General features: G+C 41.6%; 1 protein-coding gene across 7 annotated transcripts in view; it reads left to right on the forward strand.

The window, feature by feature from the left end:
* NF1 (neurofibromin 1) overlaps window positions 1-22,851 on the forward strand; it is a 1,508,106-nt gene that overhangs the window by 349,061 nt on the left and 1,136,194 nt on the right. For all 7 annotated transcript variants that reach the window (XM_053707520.1, XM_053707522.1, XM_053707523.1 and 4 more), the window contains exons 7-8: window positions 15,781-15,856; window positions 16,557-16,714. In XM_053707520.1, the coding sequence (XP_053563495.1) occupies window positions 15,781-15,856; window positions 16,557-16,714 (234 nt within the window). The remainder of the gene's footprint in view (window positions 1-15,780; window positions 15,857-16,556; window positions 16,715-22,851) is intronic.

Genomic DNA, 22,851 nt, shown 5'->3' on the forward strand with positions numbered 1-22,851 from the left:
AGACAGAGACCTCATATGAGGACATTATGGACAGAATTAAGGCTCTTAAGCTGGCTAATTCTTTTATCACAGATGCCGCTTTCCAACTAGCTAAGTTAGCGGCAAAAAATTCAGGTTTCGCCATTTTGGCGCGCAGGGCGCTATGGCTAAAGTCCTGGTCGGCCGATGTGTCGTCAAAATCCAAACTATTGAACATCCCTTTCAAAGGAAAGACCCTCTTCAGGCCTGAATTGAAAGAGATTATTTCAGAAATCACTGGGGGAAAAGACCATGGTCTCCCCCAGGACAAGTCCTTCAAGACAAAGAATAAACAAAATAATTTTCGTTCCTTTCGGAATTTCAGGAGCGGCCTCGCTTCATCCTCCCCTGCTGCAAAGCAAGAGAGTAACACTTCACAACCCAGGGCAGCCTGGAAACCTTACCAGGGCTGGAACAAGGGTAAACAGGCCAAGAAGCCTGCAGCTGCCTCCAAGACAGCATGATGGGGTAGCCCCAGATCCGGGACCGGATCTAGTAGGGGGCAGACTCTCTCTCTTCGCTCAGGCCTGGGCAAGAGATGTACACGATCCCTGGGCCTTAGAGATTGTATCTCAGGGATATCTTCTAGAATTCAAGGACTCCCCTCCAAGGGGAAGGTTCCACATTTCTCGTCTGTCTTCAGACCAGACAAAGAAAGATGCGTTCTTACGCTGTGTAGAAAACCTACATACAATGGGAGTGATCCACCCAGTTCCAATTGCGGAACAAGGGCTGGGGTTTTACTCAAACCTGTTTGTGGTTTCAAAGAAAGAAGGAACTTTCAGACCAATCCTGGATCTAAAAATGCTAAACAAATTCCTCAGAGTCCCATCATTCAAGATGGAGACCATTCGGACAATCTTACCAATGATCCAGGAGGGTCAATATATGACCACCGTGGATTTAAAGGATGCGTATCTGCACATTCCTATCCACAAAGATCATCACCAGTTTCTCAGGTTCGCTTTTCTGGACAAGCATTACCAGTTTGTGGCTCTTCCTTTCGGGTTGGCCACTGCTCCCAGAATTTTCACAAAGGTGCTAGGGTCCCTCCTGGCGGTTCTAGGACCGCGGGCCATAGCAGTGGCGCCTTATCTAGACGTCATATTAATTCAGGCGTCGACTTTCCAAAGAGCCAAGTTTCACACGGAAATTGTATTGGCCTTTCTGAGGTCTCACGGGTGGAAGGTGAACATCAAAAAGAGTTCTCTCTCCCCCCTCACAAGAGTTTCCTTCCTAGGAACTCTAATAGACTCGGTAGAAATGAAAATATTTCTGACGGAGGTCAGAAAGTTAAAACTCTTAACCACTTGCCGAGCCCTTCATGCCATTCCTCGGCCATCTGTAGCTCAGTGCATGGAGACAATCGGGCTAATGGTAGCGGCAATGGACATAGTCCCTTTTGCACGGATACACCTCAGACCACTGCAACTATGCATGCTCAAACAGTGGAATGGGGATTATGCAGATTTGTCTCCTCAAATACAGCTGGACCAGGGGACCAGAGATTCTCTTCTCTGGTGGTGGTCTCAGGATCACCTGTCTCAGGGAATGTGTTTCCGCAGACCAGAGTGGATCATCGTAACGACCGACGCCAGTCTGTTGGGCTTTGGCGCAGTCTGGGACTCCCTGAAAGCTCAGGGTTTATGGTCTCGGGAAGAAGCTGCTCTTCCGATAAACATTCTGGAACTGAGGGAGATATTCAACGCTCTCCAGGCATGGCCTCAGCTTGCTGCGGCCAAATTCATCAGATTTCAGTCGGACAACATCACTACTGTAGCTTTCGTCAATCATCAAGGGGGAACAAGGAGTTCCCTATCAATGACGGAAGTAATCAAAATAATCAGGTGGGCGGAGGATCACTCCTGCCATCTCTCAGCAATTTACATCCCAGGAGTAGACAACTGGGAGGCGGATTTTCTAAGTCGTCAGACTTTTCAACCGCGGGAGTGGGAACTCCACCCGGAGGTACTTGCCCAGCTGACTCAGCTATGGGGAGTAAGATTAGGATTCCCAGGATATTGTCCTTTCTCCAAGAAGGATTGGAGAAAGGATTATCAGCTAGTTCCTTAAAAGGACAGATATCTGCTTTGTCTATTCTTTTACACAAACGTCTGGCAGAGGTACCAGACGTTCAAGCATTTAGTCAGGCTATAGTCAGAATCAACCCTGTTTATAGACCTGTGGCTCCGCCATGGAGTCTGAATTTAGTTCTTTCAGTTCTGCAAGGGGTTCCGTTTGAACCTTTACATTCCATAGATATTAAGCTTTTATCTTGAAAAGTTTTGTTTTTGGTAGCTATCTCTTCTGCTCGAAGAGTTTCAGAGTTATCTGCTTTACAGTGTGATTCACCTTACCTGGTGTTCCATGCAGATAAGGTAGTTTTGCGTACCAAACCCGGTTTTCTTCCTAAGGTTGTATCTAATAAGTATATTAACCAGGAAATTGTTGTTCCTTCTCTGTGTCCTAATCCTTCTTCGAAGAAGGAACGTCTGTTACACAATCTTGATGTGGTTCATGCTTTAAAGTTCTATTTACAAGCAACTAAGGATTTCAGACAAACAACTTCTTTGTTTGTTATCTATTCTGGTAATAGGAGAGGTCAGAAGGCGACCGCTACCTCTCTTTCCTTTTGGCTGAAAAGCATCATCCGTTTGGCCTATGAGACTGCTGGCCAGCAGCCTCCTGAAACAATTACTGCTCATTCTACCAGAGCAGTGGCTTCCACATGGGCTTTTAAAAATGAGGCTTCTGTTGAACAGATTTGTAAGGCAGCGACTTGGTCTTTGCTGCATACTTTTTCCAAATTTTACAAATTCGATACTTTTGCTTCTTCGGAGGCTATTTTTGGGAGAAAGGTTTTACAAGCCGTGGTGCCTTCCGTTTAAGGTACCTGTCTTGTTCCCTCCCTTCATCCGTGTCCTAAAGCTTTGGTATTGGTATCCCACAAGTAAAGGATGAATCTGTGGACTGGATACACCTTACAAGAGAAAACAAAATTTATGCTTACCTGATAAATTTATTTCTCTTGTGGTGTATCCAGTCCACGGCCCGCCCTGTCATTTTAAGACAGGTGGTTTTTAATTTTAAACTACAGTCACCACGGCACCCTATGGTTTCTCCTTTTTCTTCCTAACCTTCGGTCGAATGACTGGGGGGGTGGAACTAGAGGGGGAGCTATATGGACAGCTCTGCTGTGTGCTCTCTTTGCCACTTCCTGTTGGGAAGGAGAATATCCCACAAGTAAAGGATGACTCTGTGGACTGGATACACCACAAGAGAAATAAATTTATCAGGTAAGCATAAATTCTGTTTTTAAGCTTGCACATATGTAGGCAAAATACTAACGTTACAATAGCTTGATAATAAATTTGATTATATTCTGTTCATATTTTAATGGCAAATATTCTAATTTAGTTGCAGCTTCATGGGCAAACAATGTGCAAAGCTGACTGTTAGGAAAAAAATACAGAAAAAATGTCAAGCGATATCTTTAGTAGTAAACCTTATATGCAGAGTAACACAAAAGTGTCATTAAACATTGTAGTAATACACGGTCAATCTATTAAACATAAAGAATTGTTAAATCAGTAGGGTGCAGTGATCTTACCCATGTTCAATGGTCTCAGTAGTGATATGTAGACTGATCAGCCTTTTGGTTCTTATCTACCCTCAAATTCTATGTTTTTATGTTGTGTGACCGTAGAACAATTTTAGGTTGTTTGCTTAGGTAATACTTATTATTTAACTGCAATTATTTCTCCAACATTGGTGTGTCCGGTCCACGGCGTCATCCTTACTTGTGGGAATATCTCTTCCCCAACAGGAAATGGCAAAGAGTCCCAGCAAAGCTGACCATATAGTCCCTCCTAGGCTCCGCCCACTCCAGTCATTCTCTTTGCCGTTGCACAGGCAACATCTCCACGGAGATGGTTAAGAGTATGTGGTGTTTAGTTGTAGTTTTTTTATTCTACTATCAAGAGTTTGTTATTTTAAGATAGTGCTGGTATGTACTATTTACTCTGAAACAGAAAAAGATGAAGATTTCTGTTTATGAGAGGAAGATGATTTTAGCAGACAGTAACTAAAATCGATTGCTGTTTCCACATAGGACTGTTGATATGAAGTAACTTCAGTTGGGGGAAACAGTTAGCAGACTTTTCTGCTTAAGGTATGACTAGCCATATTTCTAACAAGACTGTGTAATGCTGGAAGGCTGTCATTTCCCCTCATGGGGACCGGTAAGCCATTTTCTTAGTCTCAAACAGAATAAAGGGCTTAATATGGGCTATAAAACTGGTAGACACTTTTATGGGCTAAATCGATTGCTTTATTTGGACATTTTATACATGTTTATGCTGATAATTCACACTTATAAACTTGGGGAACGTTTATTAAACGTCAGGCACTATGTTAGACACCTTTTCCAGTCAGGAAGGGCCTTCCCAGTTGTAGGCTGAGCCTCATTTTCGCGCCATTACTGCGCAGTTGTTTTTGAGAGCAAGACATGCAGATGCATGTTTGAGGACCTGAAAGTAGTTGGAAAAGTTCCTAGAAGGCGTCATTTGGTATCGTATTCCCCTCTGGGCTTGGTAAAGTCACAGCAAAGGCTGTAGCTGGGACTGTATAGGGGTTAAATCTGTAACCGGCTCCGGTTTCGTTATTGTAAGGGTTAAAGCTCTGAAAATTGGTGTGCAATACTTTTAATGCTTTAAGACACTGTGGTGAAATTTTGGTAAATTTTGAACAATTCCTTCATATTTTTTCACATATTCAGTAATAAAGTGTGCTCTGTTTAAAATTTAAAGAGACAGTAACGGTTTTGTTTTAAAACGGTTTTTGTGCTTTATTGACAAGTTTAAGCCTGTTTAACATGTCTGTGCCTTCAGATAAGCTATGTTCTATATGTATGAAAGCCAATGTGTCTCCCCCTTCAAAATTGTGTGATAATTGTGCCATAGCGTCCAAACAAAGTAAGGACAGTACTGCCACAGATAATGAAATTGCCCAAGATGATTCCTCAGATGAAGGGAGTAGACATGGTTCTACATCATCTCCTTCTGTGTCTACGCCAGTTTTGCCCACGCAGGAGGCTCCTAGTACTTCTAGCGCGCCAATGCTTATTACCATGCAACAATTGACGGCTGTAATGGATAACTCCACAGCAAATATTTTATCCAAAATGCCTGCATATCAGAGAAAGAGCGATTTCTCTGTTTTAAACACTGAAGAGCAGGAGGGCGCTGATGATAATTGTTCTGTCATACCCTCACACCAATCTGAATGGGCCATGAGGGGAGGTTTTGTCAGATGGGGAAATTTCAGATTCAGGAAAAATTTCTCAACAGGCTGAACCTGATGTTGTGACATTTAAATTTAAATTAGAACATCTCCGCGCACTGCTTAAGGAGGTGTTATCTACTCTGGATGATTGTGACAACTTGGTCATTCCAGAAAAATTATGCAAGATGGACAAGTTCCTAGAGGTTCCGGTGCACCCCGACGCTTTTCCTATACCCAAGCGGGTGGCGGATATAGTGAATAAGGAGTGGGAGAAGCCCGGCATACCTTTTGTTCCCCCTCCTATATTTAAAAAATTATTTCCTATGGTCGACCCCAGAAAGGACTTATGGCAGACAGTCCCTAAGGTCGAGGGGGCAGTTTCTACTCTAAACAAGCGCACTACTATTCCTATCGAGGATAGTTGTGCTTTCAAAGATCCTATGGATAAAAAATTGGAAGGTTTGCTTAAAAAGATTTTTGTACAGCAAGGTTACCTTCTACAACCTATTTCGTGCATTGTTCCTGTCACTACAGCAGCGTGGTTCTGGTTCGAGGAACTAGAAAAGTCGCTCAGTAGAGAGACTCCATATGAGGAGGTTATGGACAGAGTTCACGCACTTAAGTTGGCTAACTCTTTTATTTTAGATGCCGCTTTGCAATTAGCTAGATTAGCGGCGAAAAATTCAGGGTTTGCAATTGTGGCGCGCAAAGCGCTTTGGCTAAAGTCTTGGTCAGCGGATGTATCATCCAAGACAAAATTGCTTAACATCCCCTTCAAGGGTAAAACTCTCTTTGGACCAGAATTGAAAGAGATTATCTCAGACATCACTGGGGGAAAGGATCACGCCCTCCCACAAGATAGGCTTTTCAAGGCCAAGAATAAGTCTAATTTTCGTTCCTTTCGTAATTTCAGGAACGGACCGGCCTCTAATTCTGCATCCTCTAAGCAAGAGGGTAATGCCTCACAGTCCAAACCAGCCTGGAAACCGATGCAAGGCTGGAACAAGGGTAAGCACACCAAGAAGCCTGCTACCGCTAACAAAACAGCATGAAGGAGTAGCCCCCGATCCGGGACCGGATCTAGTGGGGGGCAGACTCTCTCTCTTTGCTCAGGCTTGGGCAAGAGATGTTCAGGATCCCTGGACGCTAGAAATAGTTTCTCAGGGTTATCTTCTGGAATTCAAGGAACTACCCCCAAGGGGAAGGTTCCACATGTCTCACTTATCCTCAAACCAAATAAAGAAACAGGCGTTCTTACATTGTGTAGAAGACCTGTTAAAGATGGGAGTGATACACCCAGTTCCAATGACGGAACAAGGAATGGGATTTTACTCAAATCTGTTCGTAGTTCCCAAAAAAGAGGGAACCTTCAGACCAATTTTGGATTTAAAGATCCTAAACAAATTTCTCAGGGTACCATCGTTCAAAATGGAAACCATTCGAACGATTCTACCCACTATCCAGGAAGGTCAATTTATGACTACCGTGGATCTAAAGGATGCGTACCTACATATTCCTATCCACAAAGAACATCAGCAGTTCCTAAGGTTCGCCTTTCTGGACAAACATTACCAGTTTGTGGCCCTCCCATTCGGATTAGCCACTGCTCCAAGGATTTTCACAAAGGTACTCGGGTCCCTTCTAGCGGTTCTAAGACCGAGGGGCATTGCAGTAGTACCATACTTGGACGACATTCTAATACAAGCATCGTCCCTTTCAAAAGCAAAGGCTCATACAGACATCGTTCTGGCCTTTCTCAGATCTCACGGATGGAAGGTGAACATAGAAAAAAATTCTCTGTCTCCGTCAACAAGAGTTCCCTTCTTGGGAACAATAATAGATTCCTTAGAAATGAGGATCTTAAAGACAGATGTCAGAAAGTCAAAACTTCTAAGCGCTTGTCAAGTTCTTCATTCTGTTCCACGTCCTTCCATAGCTCAGTGCATGGAAGTAGTAGGGTTGATGGTTGCAGCAATGGACATTGTTCCTTTTGCGCGAATTCATCTCAGACCATTACAACTGTGCATGCTGAAACAGTGGAATGGGGACTATACAGACTTGTCTCCAGTGATTCAAGTAGATCAGAAGACCAGAGATTCACTCCGTTGGTGGATATCCCTGGACCACCTATCCCAGGGAATGAGCTTCCGCAGACCAGAGTGGGTCATTGTCACAACCGACGCCAGTCTAGTGGGCTGGGGTGCAGTCTGGGAATCCCTGAAAGCTCAGGGACTATGGTCTCGGGAAGAGTCTCTTCTCCCGATAAACATTCTGGAACTAAGAGCGATATTCAATGCTCTCAGGGCTTGGCCTCAGCTTGCAAAGGCCAGATTCATAAGATTCCAATCAGACAACATGACGACTGTTGCGTATATCAATTATCAGGGGGGAACAAGGAGTTCCCTGGCGATGAAAGAAGTAACCAAAATAATACAATGGGCGGAGAATCACTCCTGCCATCTATCTGCGATCCACATCCCAGGTGTGGAAAACTGGGAAGCGGATTATCTGAGTCGTCAGACATTCCATCCGGGGGAGTGGGAACTCCACCCGGGGATTTTTGCCCAGTTGACTCAATTATGGGGCATTCCAGACATGGATCTGATGGCGTCTCGTCAGAACTTCAAGGTTCCTTGCTACGGGTCCAGATCCAGGGATCCCAAGGCGACTCTAGTGGATGCACTAGTAGCGCCTTGGACCTTCAACCTAGCTTATGTGTTTCCACCGTTTCCTCTCATTCCCAGGCTGGTAGCCAGGATCAAACAGGAGAGGGCCTCGGTGATCTTGATAGCTCCTGCGTGGCCACGCAGGACTTGGTATGCAGACCTGGTGAATATGTCATCGGTTCCACCATGGAAGCTACCTTTGAGACAGGACCTTCTTGTTCAGGGTCCATTCGAACATCCAAATCTGGTCTCCCTCCAGCTGACGGCTTGGAGATTGAACGCTTGATTCTATCAAAGCGTGGGTTTTCAGATTCGGTGATTGATACTCTGGTTCAGGCCAGAAAACCGGTAACGAAAGATTTACCATAAAATATGGAAAAGATATATCAGCTGGTGTGAATCCAAGGGATTCCCTTGGAATAAGGTAAAAATTCCTAAGATTCTTTCCTTTCTGCAAGAAGGTTTGGATAAAGGATTATCTGCGAGTTCTCTAAAGGGACAGATTTCTGCTTTATCTGTCTTACTACACAAACGACTGGCAGCTATGCCAGATGTTCAAGCATTTGTTCAGGCTCTGGTTAGGATCAAGCCTGTTTACAGACCTTTGACTCCTCCCTGGAGTTTAAATCTAGTTCTTTCAGTTCTTCAAGGGGTTCCGTTTGAACCTCTACATTCCATAGATATTAAGTTGTTATCTTGGAAAGTTTTGTTTTTGGTTGCTATTTCTTCTTCTAGAAGAGTTTCAGAGTTATCTGCTCTGCAGTGTTCTCCGCCCTATCTGGTGTTCCATGCGGATAAGGTGGTTTTGCGTACTAAGCCTGGTTTTCTTCCAAAGGTTGTTTCTAACAAAAATATTAACCAGGAGATAGTTGTACCTTCTTTGTGTCCGAATCCAGTTTCAAAGAAGGAACGTTTGTTACACAATTTGGACGTAGTCCGTGCTCTAAAATTCTATTTAGAAGCTACAAAAGATTTCAGACAAACATCTTCTCTGTTTGTCATCTATTCTGGTAAAAGGAGAGGTCAAAAAGCGACTTCTACCTCTTTCCTTTTGGCTTAAAAGCATCATCCGATTGGCTTACGAGACTGCCGGACGGCAGCCTCCTGAAAGAATCACAGCTCACTCCACTAGGGCTGTGGCTTCCACATGGGACTTCAAGAACGAGGCTTCTGTTGATCAGATATGTAAGGCAGCGACTTGGTCTTCATTGCACACTTTTGCCAAATTTTACAAATTTGATACTTTTGCTTCTTCGGAGGCTATTTTTGGGAGAAAGGTTTTGCAAGCCGTGGTGCCTTCCGTTTAGGTAACCTGATTTGCTCCCTCCCTTCATCCGTGTCCTAAAGCTTTGGTATTGGTTCCCACAAGTAAGGATGACGCCGTGGACCGGACACACCAATGTTGGAGAAAACAGAATTTATGCTTACCTGATAAATTACTTTCTCCAACGGTGTGTCCGGTCCACGGCCCGTCCTGGTTTTTTAATCAGGTCTGATGAATTATTTTCTCTAACTACAGTCACCATGGTACCATATGGTTTCTCCTATATTTCTCCAACATAGGTGTGTCCGGTCCACGGCGTCATCCTTACTTGTGGGATATTCTCTTCCCCAACAGGAAATGGCAAAGAGCCCAGCAAAGCTGGTCACATGATTCCTCCTAGGCTCCGCCTACCCCAGTCATTCTCTTTGCCGTTGTACAGGCAACATCTCCACGGAGATGGCTTAGAGTTTTTTAGTGTTTAACTGTAGTTTTTATTATTCAATCAAGAGTTTGTTATTTTAAAATAGTGCTGGTATGTACTATTTACTCAGAAACAGAAAAGAGATGAAGATTTCTGTTTGTATGAGGAAAATGATTTTAGCAACCGTTACTAAAATCCATGGCTGTTCCACACAGGACTGTTGAGAGGAATTAACTTCAGTTGGGGGAACAGTGAGCAGTCTCTTGCTGCTTGAGGTATGACACATTCTAACAAGACGATGTAATGCTGGAAGCTGTCATTTTCCCTATGGGATCCGGTAAGCCATGTTTTATTAAGATAGTAAATAAGGGCTTCACAAGGGCTTATTAAGACTGTAGACTTTTTCTGGGCTAAATCGATTCATTATTAACACATATTTAGCCTTGAGGAATCATTTAATCTGGGTATTTTAATAAGATTATATCGGCAGGCACTGTTTTAGACACCTTATTCTTAGGGGCTTTCCCAAATCATAGGCAGAGCCTCATTTTCGCGCCGGTGTTGCGCACTTGTTTTTGAGAGGCATGACATGCAGTCGCATGTGTGAGGAGCTCTGATACATAGAAAAGACTTTCTGAAGGCGTCATTTGGTATCGTATTCCCCTTTGGGCTTGGTTGGGTCTCAGCAAAGCAGATACCAGGGACTGTAAAGGGGTTAAAGTTAAAAACGGCTCCGGTTCCGTTATTTTAAGGGTTAAAGCTTCCAAATTTGGTGTGCAATACTTTTAAGGCTTTAAGACACTGTGGTGAAATTTTGGTGAATTTTGAACAATTCCTTCATATTTTTTCGCAATTGCAGTAATAAAGTGTGTTCAGTTTAAAATTTAAAGTGACAGTAACGGTTTTATTTTAAAACGTTTTTTGTACTTTGTTATCAAGTTTATGCCTGTTTAACATGTCTGAACTACCAGATAGACTGTGTTCTGAATGTGGGGAAGCCAGAGTTCCTTCTCATTTAAATAAATGTGATTTATGTGACAATGACAATGATGCCCAAGATGATTCCTCAAGTGAGGGGAGTAAGCATGGTACTGCATCATTCCCTCCTTCGTCTACACGAGTCTTGCCCACTCAGGAGGCCCCTAGTACATCTAGCGCGCCAATACTCCTTACTATGCAACAATTAACGGCTGTAATGGATAATTCTGTCAAAAACATTTTAGCCAAAATGCACACTTATCAGCGTAAGCGCGACTGCTCTGTTTTAGATACTGAAGAGCATGACGACGCTGATAATAATGGTTCTGAAGGGCCCCTAAACCAGTCTGATGGGGCCAGGGAGGTTTTGTCTGAGGGAGAAATTACTGATTCAGGGAACATTTCTCAACAAGCTGAACCTGATGTGATTACGTTTAAATTTAAGTTGGAACATCTCCGCATTCTGCTTAAGGAGGTATTATCCACTCTGGATGATTGTGACAAGTTGGTCATCCCAGAGAAACTATGTAAAATGGACAAGTTCCTAGAGGTCCCGGGGCTCCCAGAAGCTTTTCCTATACCCAAGCGGGTGGCGGACATTGTAAATAAAGAATGGGAAAGGCCCGGTATTCCTTTCGTCCCTCCCCCCATATTTAAAAAATTGTTTCCTATGGTCGACCCCAGAAAGGACTTATGGCAGACAGTCCCCAAGGTCGAGGGAGCGGTTTCCACTTTAAACAAACGCACCACTATACCCATAGAAGATAGTTGTGCTTTCAAAGATCCTATGGATAAAAAATTAGAAGGTTTGCTTAAAAAGATGTTTGTTCAGCAGGGTTACCTTCTACAACCAATTTCATGCATTGTCCCTGTCGCTACAGCCGCGTGTTTCTGGTTCGATGAGCTGGTAAAGGCGGTCGATAGTGATTCTCCTCCTTATGAGGAGATTATGGACAGAATCAATGCTCTCAAATTGGCTAATTCTTTCACCCTAGACGCCACTTTGCAATTGGCTAGGTTAGCGGCTAAGAATTCTGGGTTTGCTATTGTGGCGCGCAGAGCGCTTTGGTTGAAATCTTGGTCAGCTGATGCGTCTTCCAAGAACAAGCTACTTAACATTCCTTTCAAGGGGAAAACGCTGTTTGGCCCTGACTTGAAAGAAATTATCTCTGATATCACTGGGGGTAAGGGCCACGCCCTTCCTCAGGATCAGCCTTTCAAGGCCAAAAATAAACCTAATTTTCGTCCCTTTCGTAGAAACGGACCAGCCCAAAGTGCTACGTCCTCTAAGCAAGAGGGTAATACTTCTCAAGCCAAGCCAGCTTGGAGACCAATGCAAGGCTGGAACAAGGGAAAGCAGGCCAAGAAACCTGCCACTGCTACCAAGACAGCATGAAATGTTGGCCCCCGATCCGGGACCGGATCTGGTGGGGGGCAGACTCTCTCTCTTCGCTCAGGCTTGGGCAAGAGATGTTCTGGATCCTTGGGCGCTAGAAATAGTCTCCCAAGGTTATCTTCTGGAATTCAAGGGGCTTCCCCCAAGGGGGAGGTTCCACAGGTCTCAGTTGTCTTCAGACCACATAAAAAGACAGGCATTCTTACGTTGTGTAGAAGACCTGTTAAAAATGGGAGTGATTCATCCTGTTCCATTAGGAGAACAAGGGATGGGGTTCTACTCCAATCTGTTCATAGTTCCCAAAAAAGAGGGAACGTTCAGACCAATCTTAGATCTCAAGATCTTAAACAAGTTTCTCAAGGTTCCATCGTTCAAAATGGAAACCATTCGAACAATTCTTCCTTCCATCCAGGAAGGTCAATTCATGACCACGGTGGATTTAAAGGATGCGTATCTACATATTCCTATCCACAAGGAACATCATCGGTTCCTAAGGTTCGCATTCCTGGACAAGCATTACCAGTTCGTGGCGCTTCCTTTCGGATTAGCCACTGCTCCAAGGATTTTCACAAAGGTACTAGGGTCCCTTCTAGCTGTGCTAAGACCAAGGGGCATTGCTGTAGTACCTTACTTGGACGACATTCTTCAAGCGTCGTCCCTTCCTCAAGCAAAGGCTCACACGGACATCGTCCTGGCCTTTCTCAGATCTCACGGATGGAAAGTGAACGGGGAAAAGAGTTCTCTATCTCCGTCAACAAGGGTTCCCTTCTTGGGAACAATAATAGACTCCTTAGAAATGAGGATTTTTCTGACAGAGGCCAGAAAAACAAAACTTCTAGACTCTTGTCGGATACTTCATTCCGTTCCTCTTCCTTCCATAGCGCAGTGCATGGAAGTGATAGGTTTGATGGTAGCGGCAATGGACATAGTTCCTTTTGCGCGCATTCATCTAAGACCATTACAACTGTGCATGCTCAGTCAGTGGAATGGGGACTATACAAACTTGTCTCCGAGGATACAAGTAAATCAGAGGACCAAAGACTCACTCCGTTGGTGGCTGTCCCTGGACAACCTGTCACAAGGGATGACCTTCCGCAGACCAGAGTGGGTCATTGTCACGACCGACGCCAGTCTGATGGGCTGGGGCGCGGTCTGGGGATCCCTGAAAGCTCAGGGTCTTTGGTCTCGGGAAGAATCTCTTCTACCGATAAATATTCTGGAACTGAGAGCGATATTCAATGCTCTCAAGGCTTGGCCTCAGCTAGCGAGGGCCAAGTTCATACGGTTTCAATCAGACAACATGACAACTGTTGCGTACATCAACCATCAGGGGGGAACAAGGAGTTCCCTGGCGATGGAAGAAGTGACCAAAATCATTCTATGGGCGGAGTCTCACTCCTGCCACCTGTCTGCTATCCACATCCCAGGAGTGGAAAATTGGGAAGCGGATTTTCTGAGTCGTCAGACATTGCATCCGGGGGAGTGGGAACTCCGTCCGGAAATCTTTGCCCAAGTCACTCAACTGTGGGGCATTCCAGACATGGATCTGATGGCCTCTCGTCAGAACTTCAAAGTTCCTTGCTACGGGTCCAGATCCAGGGATCCCAAGGCGGCTCTAGTGGATGCACTAGTAGCACCTTGGACCTTCAAACTAGCTTATGTATTTCCGCCGTTTCCTCTCATCCCCAGGCTGGTAGCCAGGATCAATCAGGAAAGGGCGTCGGTGATCTTGATAGCTCCTGCGTGGCCACGCAGGACTTGGTATGCAGATCTGGTGAATATGTCATCGGCTCCACCATGGAAGCTACCTTTGAGACGAGACCTTCTTGTTCAAGGTCCGTTCGAACATCCGAATCTGGTCTCACTCCAGCTGACTGCTTGGAGATTGAACGCTTGATCTTATCGAAGCGAGGGTTCTCAGATTCTGTTATCGATACTCTTGTTCAGGCCAGAAAGCCTGTAACTAGAAAGATTTACCACAAAATTTGGAAAAAATATATCTGTTGGTGTGAATCTAAAGGATTCCCTTGGGACAAGGTTAAGATTCCTAAGATTCTATCCTTCCTTCAAGAAGGATTGGAAAAAGGATTATCTGCAAGTTCCCTGAAGGGACAGATTTCTGCCTTGTCTGTGTTACTTCACAAAAAGCTGGCAGCTGTGCCAGATGTTCAAGCCTTTGTTCAGGCTCTGGTTAGAATCAAGCCTGTTTACAAACCTTTGACTCCTCCTTGGAGTCTCAACTTAGTTCTTTCAGTTCTTCAGGGGGTTCCGTTTGAACCCTTACATTCCGTTGATATTAAGTTATTATCTTGGAAAGTTTTGTTTTTGGTTGCAATTTCTTCTGCTAGAAGAGTTTCAGAATTATCTGCTCTGCAGTGTTCTCCTCCTTATCTGGTGTTCCATGCAGATAAGGTGGTTTTACGTACTAAACCTGGTTTTCTTCCAAAAGTTGTTTCTAACAAAAACATTAACCAGGAGATTATCGTACCTTCTCTGTGTCCGAAACCAGTTTCGAAGAAGGAACGTTTGTTGCACAATTTGGATGTTGTTCGCGCTCTAAAATTCTATTTAGATGCTACAAAGGATTTTAGACAAACATCTTCCTTGTTTGTTGTTTATTCCGGTAAAAGGAGAGGTCAAAAAGCAACTTCTACCTCTCTCTCTTTTTGGATTAAAAGCATCATCAGATTGGCTTACGAGACTGCCGGACGGCAGCCTCCCGAAAGAATCACAGCTCATTCCACTAGGGCTGTGGCTTCCACATGGGCCTTCAAGAACGAGGCTTCTGTTGATCAGATATGTAGGGCAGCGACTTGGTCTTCACTGCACACTTTTACCAAATTTTACAAGTTTGATACTTTTGCTTCTTCTGAGGCTATTTTTGGGAGAAAGGTTTTGCAAGCCGTGGTGCCTTCCATCTAGGTGACCTGATTTGCTCCCTCCCATCATCCGTGTCCTAAAGCTTTGGTATTGGTTCCCACAAGTAAGGATGACGCCGTGGACCGGACACACCTATGTTGGAGAAAACAGAATTTATGTTTACCTGATAAATTACTTTCTCCAACGGTGTGTCCGGTCCACGGCCCGCCCGGGTTTTTTAATCAGGTCTGATAATTTATTTTCTTTAACTACAGTCACCACGGTATCATATGGTTTCTCCTATGCAAATATTCCTCCTTAACGTCGGTCGAATGACTGGGGTAGGCGGAGCCTAGGAGGGATCATGTGACCAGCTTTGCTGGGCTCTTTGCCATTTCCTGTTGGGGAAGAGAATATCCCACAAGTAAGGATGACGCCGTGGACCGGACACACCGTTGGAGAAAGTAATTTATCAGGTAAACATAAATTCTGTTTTTTCCTCCTGTCCGTCGGTCGAATGACTGGGGTGGGCGGAGCCTAGGAGGGACTATATGGCCAGCTTTGCTGGGACTCTTTGCCATTTCCTGTTGGGGAAGAGATATTCCCACAAGCAAGGATGACGCCGTGGACCGGACACACCGTTGGAGAAAGTAATTTATCAGGTAAGCATAAATTCTGTTTTTTCAGATAAACTCTCATAGGCAAATAAATATTTTTTTTTCTACTAGGACAGCCAATATTGGTATAGTGATGTTTTTATGTGAAAATAATCATTATTTATCTCCAGGTATTATAGGCATTTCATGCATGTTATATTGTGTGTATACTGATATGTAGCTTCTTTATGCAGAACATTTATTTATTATACGTAACCAATATTTTTTTATTCATTTAGGCATTTTGGAATTGGGTAGAAAATTATCCAGATGAATTTACAAAATTGTACCAGAGACCGCAGACTGATATGGCAGGTAGGTTGTGTTTTGAATATTAAAGGACCAGTTTTCTATTTGCTAAAATTTTAGAAATTTTTGAAAAATCTCTATAATGTACAAATAAGAATAAAAAGTTACTAGTTAAGTATAGCATATATATATATATATATATATATATATATATATATATATATATATATATATATATATATATATATATATATATATATATATATATATATACATATGTTCCTACTGTTCTTTAAACATGAACCTCCTTCTAGTCATGCTGCCATTATGGAACCTAGGCTATACTGCAGGTATCTGAAGGAGAGTTGCTGCACATGCGCAAATGCGTTAGCACTGGGATGTAGTGAAAGCTACAGCTACAATGCTTATTAAAAGTATTTAGTGTCCCTTTAATTAGTGGAAATATCTAGTCCTATGTTTTTCTAAACACAGACAATAGTTAAGCGAATAATTGAGTTACATATTTTCTAAATTTAAAACAAGAAAACAAATATCAGATATTAACATGTAAAACCTATAAAACTTGTGATAAAAATGTGAACATTGCTAAGTTTATGCATTCTAGAATATTTTGCATGCTATTCTTCTGGATTTGCCAATATGTTATTTTTTATTAAATAACATCTCTTCTGTATGCATAATTAGTCAGTGAAGAATTTGAATTATCAAAGACAATAAAACATTTATTTTTTTTCCTTCGTTCTAGACTGCGCAGAAAAGCTATTTGACTTAGTGGACAGTTTTGCTGAAAGTAACAAACGTAAAGTAGCTGTATGGCCTTTGCAAATTATTTTATTGGTTCTCTGCCCTGAAATCATCCAAGAAATAACCAAGGATGTGGTGGATGAAAGCAAAATGAACAAGGTTAGTGTAAATGGATGCAATCATTCATTCTTTCAGTATGCTTTTACTGCAAGTTTATATCTTGCCTTCTAACACGTGAGTTGGCTAAATTTGTGCTACTTTTACCAAGCTGAGGGACCCCAAATGTATCCTTCCTGGTAAAATATTTTATAAATGAATATGAGACTAATTTCTCTTAGAAACACTTTTAGCTGCAATGTTTTACCTATGTACGTACCACTTCTGTTGAATGCTGAAATATCCCCATCTGGAAATTAAAGAAGTAACTACTGGAAGGTTAAAGGGACATGGAACCCAAATGTTCTCTTTCATAATTCAAATAGAGAATGCAATTTTAAACAACTTTCTAATTTTCTTCTATTATCTAATTTGTTTAATTCTCTTGGTATAATTTGTTGAAGGAGCAGCAATGCACAAATGGTTTCTGACTGAACACATTGGTGAGCCAATCACAATCAATATATATATGCAGCCACCAATCAACAGCTAGAACCTAGGTTCTCTGCTGCTTCTGAGCTTGCCTAGATACACTTTTCATCAAAGGATAACAAGAGAAGGAAGCAAATTAAATGATAGAAGTAAACTGGAAAATTGTTTAAAATTGTATTCTCTATCCAAATAATAAATGAAAATTGTTGGGTTTCATGTCCCTTTAATGTGACTTCAAAGACTTGCATGAAACACAACTTGAACCTTTTTTTCTTTTTCCTTGCAAAATTCTTTAATGAAATCATCAGTCAATACCAAAACACGTGTATATATGGTGGACTACATGTTCTAACTGAATCGTGAACATTTACTATTTTGACTTTAGTGTTCCTTTTATGTACGCATTTTGTTTGTTTTTTTTTTTGTTTTTTTTTGGAATCCAGTCTTTATCAACAAATACTAAATGCATACAATAAAGTACATTTGTGCAAGCAAGATGATGTGGATTCATTTCTTTTTTTAACAATGTACAAAAAATAAGAGAAAAACATAAATGCTCCTAAATTAACATTCTAAAGAATTTTAACAATTATCATGGGTGGTGAATACCATTGACTATCCAGAGTTTAAGTACCAGTAAGACCATTATAAAAGCGTGATTAAAGGAGCATCTTGTCTAGCCATATACTAGTAATTATTCCAGCAATATTAGGTTTAATGTGTACTATTAAAGGGACAGTCTACACCAGAATTATTATTGTTTAACCCCTTAACGACCGAGGACGTGCAGGGTACGTCCTCAAAAAAAAGGCAGTTAACGCCTGAGGACGTACCCTGCACGTCCTCGGTTTGGAAAGCAGCTGGAAGCGATCCTGCTCGCTTCCAGCTGCTTTCCGGTTATTGCAGTGATGCCTCGATATGGAGGCATCCTGCAATAACTTTTTTAAGCCATCCGGTGCAGAGAGAGCCACTCTGTGGCCCTCTCTGCACCGGAGATCGGTGGTTCCCGGCGTTGGTGGGTGGGAGCCGGACCGGGAGGCGGGTGGCGGCCATCGATGGCCCTGGTTATGTGCAGGGGGGGCGGGATCGTGGGCGGGGATGAGCGGGGGCGCGCACGGGCGCGCGCGCGTGCACGGGAGGGCGGGGGCGGGCGCGTGCACGGGGAGGGAGCGGGTGGGAACCGCTACACTACAGAAAATGAGTTAGTAAAAATGTTTAAATGCCCTAATATTTTTTAAAAAAAAAAAAGATCAGCAAGGTGGTGGGGGTTTGTCTGTGTGGGGGGGAAGCTACACTACAGAAAAAAGACAAATAAATATAAAAAAAGCCCTTTTTTTTTGCAAACTGGGTACTGGCAGACAGCTGCCAGTACCCAAGATGGCCCCCAATGAGGCAGAGGGGATGGTCAGAGAGCGGTTTTGGGGGGGATCAGGGAGGTTGGGGGCTAAGGGGGGGATCCTACACCCTAGCATATGTAAATATGCTAAAAAAAAATTATTTATTTTTTAAAAAACCCTTTTATTTTAGTACTGGCAGACTTTCTGCCAGTACTTAAGATGGCGGGGACAATTGTGGGGTGGGGGAGGGAAGGGAGCTGTTTGGGAGGGATCAGGGGGTGGGATGTGTCAGGTGGGAGGCTGATCTCTACACTAAAGCTAAAATTAATCCTGCAAGCTCCCTACAAACTCCCTAATTAACCCCTTCACTGCTAGCCAGAATACACGTGTGAGGCGCAGCAGGATTTAGCGGCCTTCTAATTACCAGAAAGCAACGCCAAAGTCATATATGTCTGCTATTTCTGAACAAAGGGGATCCCAGACAAGTATTTACAACCATTTGTGCCATAATTGCACAAGCTGTTTGTAAATTATTTCAGTGAGAAACCTAAAATTGTGAAAAATTTAACTTTTTTTTCAATTTGATCGCATTTGGCGGTGAAATGGTGGCATGAAATATACCAAAATGTGCCTAGATCAATACTTGGGGTTGTCTACTATACTACACTAAAGCTAAAATTAACCCTACAAGCTCCCTAAAAGCTCCCTAATTAACCCCTTAACTGCTGGGCATAATACACTTGTGGTGCGCAGTGGCATTTAGCGGCCTTCTAATTACCAAAAAGCAACGCCAAAGCCATATATGTCTGCTATTTCTGAACAAAGGGGATCCCAGAGAAGAATTTACAACCATTTATGCCATAATTGCACAAGTTGTTTGTAAATAATTTCAGTGAGAAACCAAAAGTTTGTGAAAAAATTTGTGAAAAAGTGAACGATTTTTTGTATTTGATCGCATTTGGCGGTGAAATGGTGGTATGAAATATACCAAAATTGTCCTAGATCAATACTTTGGGATGTCTACTAAAAAAAAATATATACATGTCAAGGGATATTCAGGGATTCCTGAAAGATATTAGTGTTCTAATGTAACTAGCGCTAATTTTGGAAAAAAGTGGTTTGGAAATAGCAAAGTGCTACTTGTATTTATGGCCCTATAACTTGCACAAAAAGCAAAGAACATGTAAAAATTGGGTATTTCTAAACTCAGGACAAAATTTAGAAACTATTTAGCATGGGTGTTTTTTGGTGGTTGTAGATATGTAACAGATTTTGGGGGTCAAAGTTAGAAAAAGTGTGTTTTTTTCAATTTTTCCTCATATTTTATATTTTTTTTTATAGTAAATTATAAGATATGATGAAAATAATGGTATCTTTAGAAAGTCCATTTAGTGGCGAGAAAAACGGTATATAATATGTGTGGGTACAGTAAATGAGTAAGAGGAAAATTACAGCTAAACACAAACACCGCAAAAATGTAAAAATAGCCTTGGTCCCAAACGGACAGAAAATGGAAAAGTGCTCTGGTCACTAAGGGGTTAAAAAGTTAGATAATCCCTTTAACCCATTCCCTAGTTTTGCACAACCAACACAATTATATAAATACACTTTTTACCTCTGTGATTACCTTGTATCTAATCCTATGCAAACTGCCCCCTTATTTCAGTTCTTTTGACAGACATCCATTTTAGCCAATCAGAGCTGGCTCACCTGAACGCCACGTGCGTAAGCACAGTGTTATCTATATGACACACATGAACTAACACCCTCTAGTGTTGAAAAACTGTCAAAATGCCCTGAGAGAAGAGGTGGGCTTCAAGGGTTTAGACATTAGCATATGAACCTCCTAGGTTTACCTTTCAACTAAGAATACCAAGACTACAAAGCAAAATTGGTGATAAAAGTAAATTGGAAAATTGTTTAAAATGTCATTCTCTATCTGAATCATCAAAGTTTATTTTGGACTAGACTGTCCCTTTATCATATGTTTTTGCAAAGTCTTATAACAATTTTATAATTAGTCTTCCCACATCTGAATTTATGTATCTAGGTTAGTACATTTCTGATAGGATTATTCATCTAGTTCTATTAATCCAGAAACTTTATTCCTCCACATTTAGATATTTGGACTTTCCTTACTTTTCTAATTTTGGCAGTTATTAACCATAATTTAAAATAATTTGCACTTGAGAATTTACTGAGATTTCAGGAGCTCTATTCAAAAGCCAAATAAGTGAATCAAGAGGGCATGAAATATGAAGAATCTCCTCAATTTCATGAATGATCTCATGCCATAATTTAGAGAGATTTTGGCACCACCACCACATATGACTGAAATATGATAAATAAGGATTCTTCTTGTTTGTCAATTCCCTAATTTTGAGAGTTTCTTTATTAAGGGGATTTAGGATTTTCACGTTATTAATAATTATTATTATTATTATCAGGTATTTGTAGAGCGCCAACAGATTCCGCAGAGATGTTTTTGATTGCAAACAAATTCTACTCAGGCAGTGCGTATTATAGATGCTCTGTTCAGTAGAAACCCACAGCTTGAATTTTTTACGAGGTCTCCAATCAGCTATTCTCTATACAAATATAGCTGTTCTATAAGCTTCAATGTCAATGAATTGCACTATTTAAAGGGGCATTATATCCTCACCTCAGCTGCGAGCGGAGTATGTAGGTTAATATTCAGGATTTCAGATTTCGGTTAATTGATTAGGAAGTTGCATATATTGCGAATGGTTTCAAGTTCTGACATAAGTACTGGAATAGAACTGTTAGGGTTAGTGATAGAGAATAAGATGTCGTCATCGAATAATAACTTGTGTTCTGAGGAATCTATTGTAAATCCAGAAATCCTTTTGTTTTGCCTAATTTGTTAGTGATGGAGAATAGGATGTCATCATCGAATAATAACTTGTGTTTGCCTAATTTTGGTGACCAACATCTCTAGAATACAGGCAAACAATAAGGGAGAGAGAAGGCACTTTTGACGGGGGCCGTTTGAAATTTAAAAAGAAGTAGATTGAATACAATTAACACAGACTTTGGCAGTCAGATTAGAGTAGAGGGCAAATATTCTATTCAAGATGATTTCACATAACCCAAAGCTTGCAAAATGGATCTGAGAAATGACCATTTGACACGATCAAATGCTTTCTCTGCAACTCTGGCGAAAGAACTAAGATAGTGATACGCTTGTGTTTTGCATAGCAAATTATTTGAAGGGCTTTCACAGTATAATCCTTAGCTTCACGTTTAGGAATAAAACCAACCTGATCTACGTGTATAATATATGGTAAAATATTGTTAATTCTGTTTGCTAATATTTTAGCATAAATTGTGACATCTGAATTCATAAGTGAGATAGGCCTGGGATGATATGTGGGGTTTAGGAATTACAATTATATGTGCTTGTAGCACCGGTGAAGGAAAGAAGTGGCTATCATCAGTGCTATGAAGGTAGGACAGTAGATGTGGGGAGATGATTTCCTTAAAGGTAGAATAGTAAGCATATCTGTATCCATCTGGTCCTGGTGATTTCCCTGTGGCAAGGAAGAAATTGTATTGAGCAGTTCTTCGCAAGTCATGGGTTCATCTAGATAATCTTTTTGTTCTGGGGATAGTGTGCATAGGTTTAATTTTGATAAATTAGAGAATGGTCTCTGTAGTCTTAGGGATAAGAGCTTCTTGTTCACAATTATTTAAATTATATGGATTTTCATAGCATTTATGGAAAGTGTTAGTTATTTCCTTAGAGGAGAATTCCATTTGATCTTTCTCATCCGTTATATTTAAAATATAGGATTTTTTGTTATGACGTTTGCTTGCTAAGTAGCGTCCTTGTTTATTGTCTCCCTCATAATGGTTTCTTTTAAGATGTAAATCTTTATTTGCTATTTTACCTAAAAGTTGAAAAATCTGTCTTTGGTGTGTTCTTTGTAGTTTAAAAGAGTAGTGTCTGTGGGCTAAAGCTTTTGTCTTGTAAATTTGATAGACTATCTAGAAGATAAGATAAATTAGTATGGGACTGTTTTATATGTGGTGCTTTGATTGCTATAAATTCGTCCCCTAAGTACACACTTGTGGGCCTCCCATATACTATGAGGGGGGAGGTCTTGAACATTGTTAAAACTAAAATATTCCACAGGAGATGTTTGGGTTTTGATCAAGGGGTCTTTTCATAATTTAATCATCTAGTTTCCTTTTTGTTTCCCTATTTGGAGATGTAGGCCAGTGTAATTTAACTGTAACAACTGAATGCTCTGACCATGTGATTGCCATTATATTAGCATGTTGTACGAGACACAGTGGTGACATTATTATATAATCTGACATTTTCTCCAACATAGGTGTGTCCGGTCC

The sequence above is a fragment of the Bombina bombina genome, chromosome 3, assembly GCF_027579735.1.
Source record: "Bombina bombina isolate aBomBom1 chromosome 3, aBomBom1.pri, whole genome shotgun sequence".
Taxonomy (NCBI): Eukaryota; Metazoa; Chordata; class Amphibia; order Anura; family Bombinatoridae; genus Bombina; species Bombina bombina.